This window comes from Echiichthys vipera (genome assembly GCF_963691815.1).
Source record: "Echiichthys vipera genome assembly, chromosome: 16".
Taxonomy (NCBI): Eukaryota; Metazoa; Chordata; class Actinopteri; order Perciformes; family Trachinidae; genus Echiichthys; species Echiichthys vipera.
The window spans coordinates 8,114,655-8,129,803 of NC_139841.1; the positions used below are offsets into that span (position 1 = coordinate 8,114,655).

Sequence of the window (15,149 nt, forward strand, 5' to 3'; positions counted from 1 at the left end):
TTATTTATTATTTAACAATCATACTAACATAGTTAGTAAGCAATCACTGGACTAAGAATGTATATGTCATTGTTTTGAATGAAAACCATCTAATCCCTCTAATATGCAGAGGATAAAACTAATGCACTTAACCCATCATGTTTTCAGCCACGTTGTGCTGTTGTGTAATGCTGTGTGATTTCAATATGTAAAGACCTGCAAAGGAAACCTGAAATGAACCTTCCCTGACCCTATGTAGCCTACAGAATTACTCCATTCACTGCTCTAACCATTAATCACAACGTGTGTTTATGAAAAGGAATCCATCTTAAGCAGGTTTCTTGATCTCTCCAGCCTACAATTCAAACATGCAAACAACCCGGAGAACTGCAAAATGAAACGCGCTTTTTCATCATGACCCTTAAAAAATAGTTTCATTCTCCCCGCGTCAGACCACAATACCACATCCTGAGGCAGTACTTAAAATAAACAAGGGCTTGTCTCTTAGGATCTGTGCTGGATTTGCAAGTTCGTTATAAAAAATGAAAAGGATGTTTTGATAGAATGTTTTATGGTTCACAAGCTGATATTTGCATAATTCAAGCAAGTACAGGGCATGAAAAGTAACAAACAATTCGTGAAAAAGGCTTTCGGCACTTAAATATGTGTCACTCTATAACCAGGTGAATATAGTATACATATGGCATTAGTAGGGTTGCACACCCCTTGTTTAGTAGCCACCTAGAAAATAGATATCAATATGTTCAGATAAATAGCAATTATTTAAAATGATTGGAGTTCATGGAGTTCCTCAAGGCTTATTATAAAGCCCATTTTGGTATATTTTGTACATAAATCGCATATATTTATTTTATAGACTTCCACACATTCAAATGTATTTCATTTGTAGATTTTATTTTTTTCTGTGAATAATTTGAAACAACATTTTCATGGGAAAATAATTGGAACTCCTAGAGTTGATTTGATAACAAGCTATATCTGAATTTAAGCAAGACTAAATCCATCATGTTGGATGACAGTGATGTTGAACTTGATAGTGTCTTTGGGAGGGTTTGTTATTACTGATAACACATTCTTACTGTGTGGAAGTACAGGGCAAACAAATACAAATCCACTTATACTTCCGAAGAGAGCCAAAGGAATTGTCCTCTGTAGAGCCTTTGTATTCGCAAAGTGCTGATTTTTCAAAAAAGCGGCTAAGGACATGCCATAGTTGCAGCAGTGTTTGTTTTTTAATCCATAATTAGCAGGAACCAACTGTTCCATGGTAATTCCGTCATCCACAGTCCAATGGGAAATAATGTACTTTTACAACTAGGTTTAATTTCATATATTTTCAATAACAATTTAATGTTATTGAAAGTAAAATAATCACTTAATGTTCACAAACTCCAGAGAAAGTTCATTTCCATGAGTTGGCAAATGTACAACAGGGGTAAATGTTTTCATTTTATTGAACATTTTTCTGCAGCAGCATCACCACAGCTGCTTCTAATGACGCACAATGACAGATAATATATTTGTTGTTTGTCTCTGTAATCACTTCTGCCTTCATAGGGGGGTTGAGGGTCACATACGTAAGCACTGAGTCCACTTTCCGTACTGTTATAAAACAGAAGGGAATTTGGTATGTAATGCTTTTCAAATCCTTCTTAAAAAGGATCAAGGTTTGTTGTGAGGGATTCTGGAGTTAAAGACTCATGCAAACACTGGTAGTTGCTCAGAACTCAGCAGTGTTCCAGACAGAGAGGTCTGCACATTTCAAGGCTCTCTAAGTCAAAGACATTCATGGACTAAGGTAGATTTGAACTAGACAGAGGAACTGCTCGGGTATCAGTCGTAGTCGTGCAATTTATCACCAGCTGACGTGCTTTGCATTGACATTCATGCAAATGCCATGCACTGTGTAACTCGTCTTCTCTCTACCTGACCCACAGAAGTGGTGCACCTGGAAAATACAGTTTCAGTAAAGTCCATTGAGGGTAAATCACTGCGTCTGGTTCTCCATTACTGAGGGGAAAGAAGGAACTCTGTCAGCCTCACAGCTGGAGGAAGGACGGCCGAGCTTCCCTCTAATCAAGTTCTCTCTGTCCAAAAGATGTCAACGGCCACCGCAGACAGTGCAGGAAGAGGAAGCAAAGCCTCTAAAGCATCAAAGGTAAGCAGACGTTATTATTAATTTATGTAATACTTTCCAAGGAAGGGAAGCTCTCAAATATCCTCTTTTTGGAAGACAGTGACACAGTATTAGAGAAACATTGCACTGTCTTTGTCTTTCAAACACAATACTACAATTTATTAGGCTGAACTCAACACAGAGTTTGCATGTTTCAGAGACTAATTCTTGTGAATTAAACCTCTCAGTTTATTTCATACTTAAGATAAGAAACACATATTTACAAATGTCGAGGAAAAGCTTTAATTTCCTAATTTGTTGCTGTTAATAGAGCTGCACTTGTCCGATACACGGATATCGGCTCCGATATGCCAGTTCCAGCACAACAATCCAGTAATTTCTTTTTTATCAATATCATATACAGCAAATTAATTAAGCCATTGTTTGTTGGGTTTCAGGCAGCTGCTATATTTTATATCACATTTTAAAATATCTGCAGTGCACTTTACATGGAAGTGTTATTTATTTATTTTTCCTGCTAATGTACACTTTGTTATTTGTTAATAAATGATATAAAGTACATTTATAACTGTGTTCATTTGTTACCTTTTTTTAACAAGGCTAAATGTTTATTTTAAGCCTGATGCCTTCACTTACATAGCAAAGTATACGGTTCATTCATTCAAGGATCGGATCAGTATCTGTCACAGCCGATACGTTCAGCCCAGATATCAGTATCGAATTGGATCGGAAAAAACTGGATCGTGCATCTTTAGCTGTTAATAAGGTGACATCTATAAAGGGTTATACAGTTCCATCCGGATGTAAATAAAGATCTTGTAAAGACACAATACCAGTAGAAAATGTTATGTCAGCTGTGTTATGTAACAGTTGGGGATGGAGGGAACAGAGCAGTGGTGAATAAGAAGATTAGACTGATTAGCTTCAGTTTTTGGTTTACAGAGTGATTTCACTGCACTTCAGTAAAAATGTTTTGTTATATTTTACTTGAGATATTTATTTTCTATATATTATTAACTCATCGCATATGCTAAAATACTTCATCAGGGGGCCTCACCGCCATCAAAGCTGTTTTTTAAGGGATGATATTATAAAGAATTGTTCATCATCTCACCAACTATTGGGTGGATTACCGTGGAATTGTGTACATTCATGGCACCTGGAGGCTGAATCCTAATGACGGACTATCCCCTGACTTTTACTGCTCAGCTGTACTATGTGGTATGCTAATGCATATGCTAACATGCTAACATGTCAAAGATGGTAAACAAACATTAACATCATACCTGTTGTTAGTGTCCTGACATAGCATTTAGCTCAAAGAGCCATTGTGCTCTATTGCTGCTAGCATGGCTGTACACAGGTCAAAGAAGGATTAATGTTACCTCTTTTCAGCCTCGCTCCTCCTCATCATGGGGCTTACCAGCTGTAATTGATAATGTTGTGAAAGTTGACAAGTTAATGTGTTTCTTTTCCTGCCCAAGCTTAAAGTCCCAGTCTGCAACATCCGTTAGATCATATTCACTAAAGTTGACACTCTGCTCTGATAGAACAACATAAATCATTCGGTTTTGGTTTCAGAAAAAAAATGCGCCTGTTGTTTTTTTTTCAAAAATCCACAGCGCTCATATCATCCTGTCCACTCAGGGAAGAGCTGACTCTCAGGCATAGTTTGTGCACACGCAACAGATCCCCCCTCCCAGCTCGCACATGTTACAATATCACAGGAACACGCCTCAAGCTTGGCATACGTTAAATGACGTTAGCAGTTGCTATCTATGAGTAAGTTAGCCAGCCTACCTCCATGTAGCATGTACTCGTGCATGCCATTTAATCTGGAATCTGGTGCACACGCACTGACGAGCACTCGATGGGAGGGAGCGGAAGAGCTCCCTCAATCCGCTGGACTTGACGTTTGCAGCTTTAATTGTTACTAAGCAAGAAAGCTTGTTCAAATGTAATTTCAAATGTAGCCTAATGCTGAATTGCACCCTAGAGGACAGAACATATAACATGATAATGGCTAATAGGTACATAGTACATGTTAAATATAATACAAATAATAGAAATAATAAGGAATTCAATTTAAATAGGATTATAGAGGACGATTGACAGCACTAACAGGCTGAGGGGAAATGGCAATCAAAACACCGGACAAGCTGCACTTCTCACCAGATTATGGCACTAAGAGAAAAGTCACAGGATGGCCAAAGTCAGCAGGATTTGATCTTCTTGGGATCTTCTTTCTGCATAACATTTCATGGCAATCTATCCAGTCGTAGCTGAGATCGACTCACCAATCTATATTGGATGGACCGACTGATCAACATTGCCATCCCATGAGCCACACTTCTCAAGTGATTGATTTCTTTTTTAAACAAATATATTGTTTTTTCCTTCCCTTATGATTCATTAGCCCACGGCAGCTGCCCTGAAAGGAGCCATTCAGCTGGGCATCGGTTACGCTGTGGGGAACCTCAGCTCTAAACCAGACAGAGATGTTCTCATGCAGGACTTTTCAGTGGTGGAGAGCGTTTTCCTGCCCAGGTACTCCCTCATGCCTACACATTTTTATTGTTGATATTAAGCTAATTACTTGGATACCTAAGTACAATATAAAGTTGTACTGTTGTACTGTTTTATTATTGTACATTGATATTTGTCTTATCCTAACTTAAATACATTTTGTTTGTACTCCAGTGAGGGCAGCAACATGACTCCAGCACATCACTACCCAGATTTCCGTCTGAAAACGTACGCACCACTGGCGTTTCGCTACTTCAGAGAGCTGTTTGGGATCAAACCAGATGACTATCTGGTAAGTGTGGAAATTCACTTCATCATTCTGATTCAGCATGATGTGGAGGAAGTTTCAGCTAATTCGACTGCAACACTGCTTCATGCTACGACTGTTGCATCATTCTGAATTTCAGTACTCCATCTGTAATGAGCCTCTGATCGAGCTGTCCAATCCCGGCGCCAGCAGTTCCTGGTTCTACCTTACCAGCGATGATGAGTTCATCATTAAGACGGTGCAGCATAAAGAGGCCGAGTTCCTGCAGAAGCTGCTTCCTGGGTACTACATGGTGAGTTCCTTCCTCAAACACAAACCCTCACTGTGTGTGTATACTTAAGGTCCAACAAGGTCCCTCATAAATGTTTTTTTAATATTTTAAATGCTGCGTTGTTTACAACAGTTTGCTAGCTTGCAGTCTTCTTCTTTCTTCCATTTGTTGGCACATTACCAGTAGGCAATATAAGGGGGGCGCCATTCCCCTTATTAAGGAGGAAGCATACCTGGTGTGACTGCTAGGTTTTAGGTTTTCTTCCAAGATCGTGGAAGAACTTTAATGTAATTTTAAATAGTTTGGGAAACTCGGACACAAAAACAATACGTTTTTCCTCCTTGGCTTGATGTCACTCCCTGGGTTGCCTAGGAAACGTAAAACGTCAGACTCAAAGCTTCTATCTCATTGGTTGCGCTTTCGAAAGGTCAGCGGCAACAAGGTCAAAGTTCATCTGATTTGAACTTTGAGCGCAGCGTCAGAGAGGCAAATCTGAGCAGTGCGCTGCTGCTACTTTGAGCGCTACCGCCTCTTTCATAGGAAATGAATGGAGCGGCCGTCCCAAAGCGTTTTTACCGCGTATCATGCATAGGGGCCTTTAGCAAAAACGACCTAAATGAATGTCCCTTTTCAAGCTGCCATGCCCCCTCACCACCCATAGTTATAGAAAGAGTGCTAGGGCAGAAGAGTTGTTTAATTGAATAGGTTAGATAGATTGCCTGAAAAAAACATCTGCTTGGTCTTTCTTCTTGTAGAATCTGAATCAGAACCCGAGGACGTTGCTGCCCAAGTTCTACGGCCTTTACTGCATCCAGTGCAGTGGCGTCACCGTCCGTGTGGTGGTGATGAACAACGTGCTGCCACGTGCCATGAAGATGCATTACAAGTACGACCTGAAGGGTTCCTCATACAAACGCCGTGCTTCACGCAAAGAGCGTGTGAAGTCCTCACCAACATTCAAAGACCTGGACTTCCAAGACATGCACGAGGGCCTGTACTTCGACCCGGACACCTACAGTGCCCTGATGAAGACCCTGCAGAGGGACTGTCGGGTGTGTTAAAGATCTTGTATCTATAAGCAGTGGGTCAGGATGTTGGTAATCTGGGTAATAGAACTACCTGAGTAGAATTAGTCTGTTCCGTCCAAAAAGTCACAATAGAGTTTCAGCAACAGTGTGTCTCTGTGTGTTTCTACAGAGAATTTACAAAATGGAGATAGTTTATTCTCTGGGAACCATTAGAACGCTCCACAAATTTAATGGAAATCCAACTAAACAATTGATGGCGACTGTAAACCCCCTCACTGCTGGCTAGTGGCAGCGCTCTCTAACTTCCAACATACAGATGATTGATCAGGACTCCTTAGCGTCACATTTTTAACGCTATACCCCTTTGGCATAATTTTTCAATGAGCAGGGCATGGTTAGGTAAGGTTTAGGAGAAGCAGGGCTTAAATTGTGCCTGGGACCCTCGGATTGGAACCGGCACCTATTTGATTAGATCAGGCACCTCTTTTGTCCCTATCAAATCTGCTTAATACATTTTGTTTAATATTTAATGTTATCTGTTTGGTCATTCTTTTATTTCCCATTGATGTTCCTCGTAAATCGCTTGTTTGCCTATTTTGGATGCATTTTAAGTCTGAGTTCTTTTCAAAAGCGACTCAGGTCAGGCAGTGACACCTGAAGGATGTGAGTTTTGCGCACGTGAGCTAAGGTTACTTCAATTTGAATTATGATACCCTCAGCAACAAGGAGGACAATGGTAAAATGTAAATGAGACAATCAAATTTCTTGAATTTCTTCAAACCAGTAGGTCAGTCGATATTTTAGCAAATTACTGTAAGCCTCACAGCTAGTGGGCATTCGGCACCTGCTAAGTGTGAAGTTGATTTAATGAACAGTTCTTGATTGCATATGAAGGACAGTCATACATGCATAGACAGACAGATTTCTTCCTAATAGATTGATTATGCTGCTAAAGAGCCATCTATTTTAGAAATGGCACCAAATTTGTCATGTGTCATTTGTCACTCAAACATCTGTTATCTAATGTGTTTGCAATAGCAAAATGCCTTGACCACAGCATTTAAGCATTTGAGGGACAGCTATAGCAAAACCATATGAAACATCATCTTTGGGTACCCTGCAGTACACCCACCAAGTGTGCAGCAGATTGGATTTTGAGATAAGCAAAGGACAAACATACAAGACATACAGAGATTCCTTGCTTTACAGTTAGATGAAAATAGTGAAAACTGCTAATCACAAGTTCCAGACTTCCTGATCAACAGTCGAAAACCCAAAGATATTTCACTTATAATGATATAAAACAGAGAAACAACTGCACATTTTCACATTTTAGGAAACTGAATCCAGAGAATGATAAATAACTTAAGTGATACTTGGTTGTTCAATCACTTCATCGTCTGATCCTTTCAGCTGTCACAGCAGGTTTAAATGTTTCCTCGACTGAACTGAATTCAGCCAGTGATCATGGCACCACGCCCCTCCTGATAACATTATGCAACCGTGACAGCCCACTTCCATGAGCCGTGCTCCCTTTGCTCAGACCAGAGCTGTTACGATGGCCTCATTCGTGCCTGCCTGTTAATTCATTAGTGTGAATCAACAGTGGTCACTTGATGAAGGATTATCAGCCAACAGAGCGGAGCACCTGACTCAAGATCAGACTGAGCAGCTGGACTCAAACTGGCCCCGTCTGGGTGTAACATGTTCTTATTGGGCCTCTGTAAGTAAGTGTATTAGGTAACACATTGGGAAGTAAGGGCCTCTTTGTTTACAGCAGTTACTTCATGACATCAGTGTTTGGTCACAGGGATTGAGGCTTATGTTGGACTGTACTTTTGGTTTGCAGATCAAGGTTTAAGACCCTATAACTGGGACCTGCTTTGTTATGGAAGGTCAATTTACAGCTTGTTCAAGAGAAGTTTTCTATGTGTGGTTAAAACAGTACATGTACTGTTTGTGTTATTTACCGTTCTAGTAGTGTTTTATAACATGTATCAACTTGTCAATATTAAAATGATGATATTTCTGGACAAAAGAGTTGAAGAGCACAAATACCTAAAAAGCAACATAATACCCCAAATGAATGACTCTTTGCATTAGATGGAGGTCAGAGGTCCTACTTGAAGCTGTATCCAATGTATTAAATTTAACCATGAACATATACAGTATATATATATATATATATATATATATATATATATATATATATATTCTCACTAAAATAGATATCGTTATGCTAACTTGATAAGACAGCTGGAAGATCTCAATATACCAAAGAATAAGCATTGTGAACAGTCAGCCCATGATGACATTTATGAGGATTTATCATACGAGGCTTTCTAAATGTGTGCTTAAAGGTCCCGTAATGAAAAAGTGAGAGTTGTGTTATAAAGCACCCGGAGGTGCTTTATAAATACTTTATTAAAGGCTCAGGCCACAGAGAAACGCACACAGTCTTTATTTAGAAACTGTGTCTTTAAACAAGCCGTCAGGACTTCTGTACGGTTGTGATGTCACAAATATATATATGTAGAAAGTGTTGTTACAGTCATTCCCCAATAACAGTGCAGAGATGCAAATTCAGAAGACCTAGAAACACCGACCAATCAGATTGGGCTTTTTCGGGAGGGGATCTTAAAGAGACAGTAGTTTAACTGCCTTTGCTAATTGCTGGAGTTGCTTACGTTCAGTATCCGTCTCTCGTCAGGTCCTGGAGAGCTTCAAGATCATGGACTACAGTCTCCTGCTGGGGATTCACGTTTCAGACAATAAGCAGCTATGCAGAGAAAACCGATGTGACAGCAGGAAAGGACAGAAAGTCCTCTACTCCACCGCCCTGGAGTCCATCCAGGGGGATGTGAAGGCCCCTGAACCAGTGGCTGATGACGACACGTAAGAAAAGTTTTTGATTTCTTTTCTCTGCTTTTTTTTTTGCTTTGAAGGGTAGGTAGCGTGGAAGAATACAGTTTTTAACATTACATTTGACAGCTTGGTTTCATAGTAGAGTTCTTTTTGCAGCTCCCTGTAAGTGGGTTATTACAGTATGTAACCTGAACACAGTTATTGTTTGGTAACCGTCTGCGTTACATGCCTACAGAGACATAGAATGGTCTCCAAAGAAGGCAGAGGTGTTTGATAGTGTGAAGTGGCTTTATTTTGCCAAAAAAAGAAATCACAAGACGTTTCATTGTTTAAATTTGTATGGGGTCTGCCTGTGTTTCCTTCATTCTACACTTTTATTTCTGTCTTCTAACACAAACTGCTTTCCCATGAACAAAACTCACTCTTATGAAATTTTGTAATAGTCTCATTGAGTTCAAATGTCACATTCAACTATGGTGACGGTTGTCCTGATGGTAGAAGTATAGCATCCATTTTAAATAGCTATACTGAATGTGCTGGAGCCTAACTTTTCATGGTTTTTAATTTTAATCGTATTTATTCTTTTTTCAGATTGGGTGGAATTCCTGCCAAACATAAAGACGAGAACCTTCTCATCTTTTTAGGAATCATCGACATCCTTCAGTCCTACAGGTGCGCTCACAGACACAAAAACATACACACGTCTGGTCTTTGGTTATTCTGGAATGTGCACACATTTGCATATTTCACCAGAGAGGTCATTTAAAATTGTTCAGTGTTAAATTACAGTATAATCAATTCATAAAATAATTATTTGGATACTTTTTTAAAACCACTTGTAAAATATGAATAAAATAACATTAAAATGTGTAAAACATATTAAAACATATCTAGTTTAATTAGTTTTGAGTATTCTCTCTTTAATGATTAAGTAGAAATAACAGTTTAAAGTTGGATAGTGAAATTTTTGTTTATAGAAGTTTTTCATTTGTAGTTTTTACTTTATTCTGGTCACTTCTGGGTTCGTCTGTCATTTTTCATCTCATAGATGTTTGATCCATTTCATAATCAATCCAATTTTAGTTTATTATTTATTTATTAATGTATCAGTTGATGTGCAGTAATTCATCTTTTGGCTCACTCCAGACTCCATAGAGCATGTGTGCCACCAGGCTCCATAGACAGAAAGTATATGAACGGTATTAAAACTAAAAATTAAACAGGTGGTGATGGGTGACATGTATTTTTAATTTCCTATTTTAAGGTTCATCAAGAAGGTAGAACACTCCTGGAAAGCTCTTGTACATGACGGGGTACGTTACTTCACAACCTCCTCATACCTGCAGTGTTTTATGTCCAACTACATACACACAGTATGTGCACAAGTGCATGTGTGTGTGTGTGTGTGTGTGTGTGTGTGTGTGTGTGTGTGTGTGTGTATGTGTGTATGTGTGTGCGTATCTGACAGCATTCTTTGCTTCTTAGGACACAGTGTCGGTTCACAGGCCCAGTTTTTACGCGGACAGATTTCTGAAGTTCATGGGCTCGACTGTGTTTAAAAAGATCCATCGTAAGTCCCTGAGCTAATAAACTTCTGCATTATGCATCCTTATAAGCTTCTCTTTTAAAATGACTCTTTCTTCCTGTCTCTCAGCTTTAAGAGGAGCGTCTTCAAGGAGGAAGAGGAGTTCCCTCTATGCGGTAAAGTCCGCCTCTCAGGAGTTTCTGTCCCCACAGAAGGAGGAGAAGAAGGAGGAGAAGAAGGCTCAGAGCATGGACAACCTGGATGGAAACTGTAAGTTTAAGACACACATGTAACACGATATTCTAGCAAACACTTTTGTCATGTTTAAGGGAAGGCGTTGCTTGTATTACTGCTTGATGATTTGATTGTTACAACAGTTTACAGTTCGTCCAAGCAGCCCGATCTCCTTCCAAGAGTTTCTTTCGAGACTACGGGAAATGATGAAGAGGACCTCGAAAACAGGTACTTTACATGTGCAGCTCTCAGATCAGGCTCTGGATCTTCAACAAGTCAGCTCTCCAGGAATTTAGAAAAGTTCTGCTTGTTTGAATACTTTACATCCATGAACTGAGCAGTGACATATATTAGGATATATTAGTTTTCTTTCTGTATGTTTTACAGTGTATTTGGTGTAGTGTACAGGAGTTTTCCATTTTAACTGAGGCCCATTTGGTCAAAATGCATATAACGTATACATGCCGTGTGAGAAAAACATCTTGAAATCCAGGTTTAGTCTTTTTTTTAGTTGAGAAAAACACTGCATTAGTCATTTGTTCAAACATAAATTACCTACTGTATGTTTACATTTTTCTAAGAAGCAAAATCAAAAGTGAAGCTGAAAGCAGAAACGCAGTGTGCTGCACATTCACATCTTTATATTCACTTGATGTTTTTATGTTGCAGTGAAGAGCGACGAGCCTCCAGTTCAACAGTCGCTCTGGATGATCCTCTGCCGTCCCTCAGCAGGAGCCAGTCAGAGTCTGAACTGGACGTCTACTTGGTATGGATTTGTTTTATTTTATACAAAAACATTTTTTAATTACAGGGCATTCATCTATAGATATATCTTATTGTCACTAAATCCCATGAAAAGACCAAAATCAACAGTGTTTAATTTGTCTTTCAATATTGTCTGTGGCCCTTAGCCCCAAGAAATATGGAATATCATCAACCTTATCCTTTAATTATTAAACACCACAACCCAAACATCCCTCTTTTTAAACCTTGATATTTTAACAATGAAGCATAAAATGTTGTGAGCAAATGTGTAACTTATTTTAAAGGGCTGTATGTTAAAAATACTTCCACACTGAATTTGTAGCAATAGTGCAACATATTGGGAAATGCTGTGATTTGCTTTCCTGCTTAGAGAGAGGTGAGAGCGAGAGAAGTTTGATGCCACTCCCGTATCTGTGCTAAATATGAAGCTATAGCCAGCAGCCGTTTAGCTCAGCACAAGCACTGGAAGGAAGAGTTAGTTAACCTGGCTCTCTCTAAAGGACAAAAAGCTACTAGCACCTCTCTATAGTAGTTCACCAATTATATCTCATTTGTTTAACCTCTAAAAAAAATACATTTCTGGTTGATTGGCAACCTCATAGCGAGGACAAGACTCCAGAATGTCACAAGCTAATCAGCTGCTGGCTAGCTTCAGCATACAGACATGAGGGTGGTATCAATCTCCTAATCTAACTAAAAACTGCTCCTGCACCTGTTATTCCCAACATATTCAAAGACCAGTGGGATTTAGTGGCATCTAGCGGTGATTTTTCAAACTGCAACTAACTGAATAGGCTACCCCTCCGTTCACCCCTCTCTTTCCAAGTGTTTAGTAGAACCAAGCCCCCACCACAGCGACTTCCTGGTTGATCCAATATCGAAGTGCAAAAAAATGCGATGTTTTTTAATACCAGGCTAGTTTTTAATTTATTGGAGGTTGAAGTTTATGAATAATTAGGGGGGTGGCCTCTTGAGTGACAGCTAGCCTCTGGCACTAACTTCTCCTCTACGGTTTAAGTCAGCCAGATGGACACATCTCCCTCCCCCCAACGTCGCATACATGCCCTTTTTTGGTAAGAGGAGATGAGGAGGAGTCAAAGTCTGACAGGATGACGAGTGCGATTGGATCAAGTTGATCCAACGGGTATGCTTTTCTGTATACAGTCAATTAGTAGAACCTACGGTGGCCTACGTGAAAAACGTGAAAGGGTCTCTCTACAGCCATTGTTTGGGTTCTGTTCTGTGCTACTGTGGAAACATGGCTGTGCAACATGGCGGGCATCCCACTCCCTATATAAATACAAACTGCTCATTCTAAGGGGGTCATATGTTCCCCGCTCCGATGTATCTGAAGGACCCGGGGAACACAAGAATTCTTGGTTTCAGGGGATTATACATGAATCCAAATATATGCCAATAGATCCCCCTAAATCCTACACATTGCTCCTTAAGGCTCTTCCTTTTATAGCTCACATTTTTTTGAATATTACTATTACATCTTTTTTATTCTCATGACTTATGAGTGTTGGGCATAATACTGTGTTGTACTGGTGTATTTGGAAACATCACCCATGATGAATCCAGAGGTCACTGGGTGTTTCTGCATTTTCAGCATCACACAGACTCACCCAGGGGACCCAGCTGGAGTTGATCAGTCGTTTGTGTCCCAGCATCCATAAACTGTAAGCAGCAAATCATATCCATAGACCATTCTATTGATTGTGTTATTGATCTTTCTTTAGCAGCCTGGTTGGCAGAAAAAAAATGTTGGTATTGTTTGTTTCTGCAAAGAAACGTTGATATGAAACATCTCAACGGTTTGTTTGGTACCCTCCAGCGCCTGTATGACACGCACCAGGCTTTCAACTGACAGCATGTGCTCCAGAAGTCAGGTGACGCAGTAGGCTATAAGAAGTCTCAAACCCCGCTTAGGGAGGAGGTCAGGGTGGATGGTCGGGTCATACAAGCATCAGACTTTTACCCCCAGAGGCTGGGGTTCATGTCCTGTTCCATGTGAAACCTTATTTCATAACAGACATATTTATTTTAACCCAAACCACACTTTTCTTCTAAACCTAACTAAGTGGTTTTGATGCCTAGACCTAAGTAACGCTGTTGCTAACCACGTGTTTAAAACTGCAAACGTGGAGCGTCAAAAAGTGTCGGTCTGTGACAACAAGTAGGGAATGATAACGTGTTTCACACCTTTCAAACGTTGAGTTTTAGAAAACACTGAAATTTAACGTATCTGTGGTTTGCAGAAATGTACAATGCCAACTTTTTTCTGGTGATTGATGGGTTGCTTTGGGACAAGACACGGTTTCTGCTTCTGAACAGAAAAGGCACTTGGGTCCTCTTGATGACTCAGTTTTGCCTCAGCAGAAGACACTGAATAACCTAAATAGAAACCTTTCTTTTCATGCATGCTTACATCAGCCTGCCTCTTATTTGCCTGCCATCTCATATCTTCCTAGAACTGTCTTTTTTTGGTCCTGGAGGCCCACTGGCATCCTGTGACATTTTTTTTATTAAGTCCTAGACAAGGTGACATGAGGGACAAATACATCACACCATGTGGATTATAAATACAGACAGTGGACATGAAGTACAGATAACAACAGAATAAACAGAATGTGACATTTTAGGTGTTTTGTTTCGTGTGATCCTTGCCACTACCACGCACCTGATACACTATTCAAGATCTGGAGCTTTGTGTGCTACTTTCCATTATATCCTGTGACGTCTATACTGCGTGACTCAGCCGAGCCCTGTCCCCTGCACTCCCCCGATCAGTCCTTACGCCTGTATCAGCCTGAGAAACCTCCATGAATCCCCTTTTTCTACAGCACTTCTCTTACATAACCACAAAATCCTCATTCAGGCTTATATGAAGCTGTTCTTCAGCCCACATTAAGCAGTTCTACTCAGGCACTGTGGGAAGCCTGCAGACGTCGGAGTTAATCTGACCTCAAAGCCTCTGACAGAAGACAGAGAGACTCAGAAACTAAAGTGTGGATGAAAGCAACATTTCTGAAAGACTTTTTTCTTCTTAACTCTTATTTTTGACTGCTTGCTCAGAGATTATCTCTATGCTCCCAGATGGTTTAACATTGAAAGGGATAGCTTGGATTTTTTTGATGCGGGGTTGTATGAGGTACCATAGTAAGTCTTATACCTACAGTACAAAGGTGGTCGGCAGTTTGAAGACGCAGCCAAGAGGAAAGGCATGGAAGTGAATCACTGTAATGCTGTGGAAGGGGGTCTGCAGCTAAATGTATTTTAGCCATTTATAAAGAAAATCAATGTCAAGTGTACGCTTTATTAAGAATATTATTATTCTTTAAAAACCCTTAAGAACACAGGAGCTGCTGGTCTACTGCTACCTTGAGTACCTGGCACAAAAGATCAGTTTTGGTCTCTACAGCTAATTTCCCACACTTACGGTGTATTTCCAGCAGAGGCACGTATCATTCAGGTTTAGAGGGGGGCTGTGTTGCATTTGGCGGTCTTTATTTGCATAAAGTTGACTG

The 15,149-nt window shown here is 40.0% G+C and overlaps 1 protein-coding gene across 1 annotated transcript; it reads left to right on the forward strand.

Moving 5' to 3' along the window:
• Positions 1 to 2,050: 2,050 nt before the first annotated feature.
• On the forward strand, positions 2,051 to 13,270 carry pip5k1ba (phosphatidylinositol-4-phosphate 5-kinase, type I, beta a; the record flags this gene model as incomplete). The annotated part of the gene is made up of 13 exons (XM_083929271.1): positions 2,051 to 2,158; positions 4,554 to 4,684; positions 4,838 to 4,955; positions 5,071 to 5,223; positions 5,958 to 6,254; positions 8,941 to 9,125; positions 9,687 to 9,767; positions 10,360 to 10,408; positions 10,581 to 10,665; positions 10,750 to 10,890; positions 10,998 to 11,082; positions 11,524 to 11,620; positions 13,232 to 13,270. Exons 1-13 carry the CDS (start codon positions 2,099 to 2,101, stop codon positions 13,268 to 13,270), a joined length of 1,521 nt encoding a protein of 506 aa, XP_083785397.1. The 5' UTR covers positions 2,051 to 2,098.
• Between the last annotated feature and the right edge of the window lie 1,879 nt (positions 13,271 to 15,149).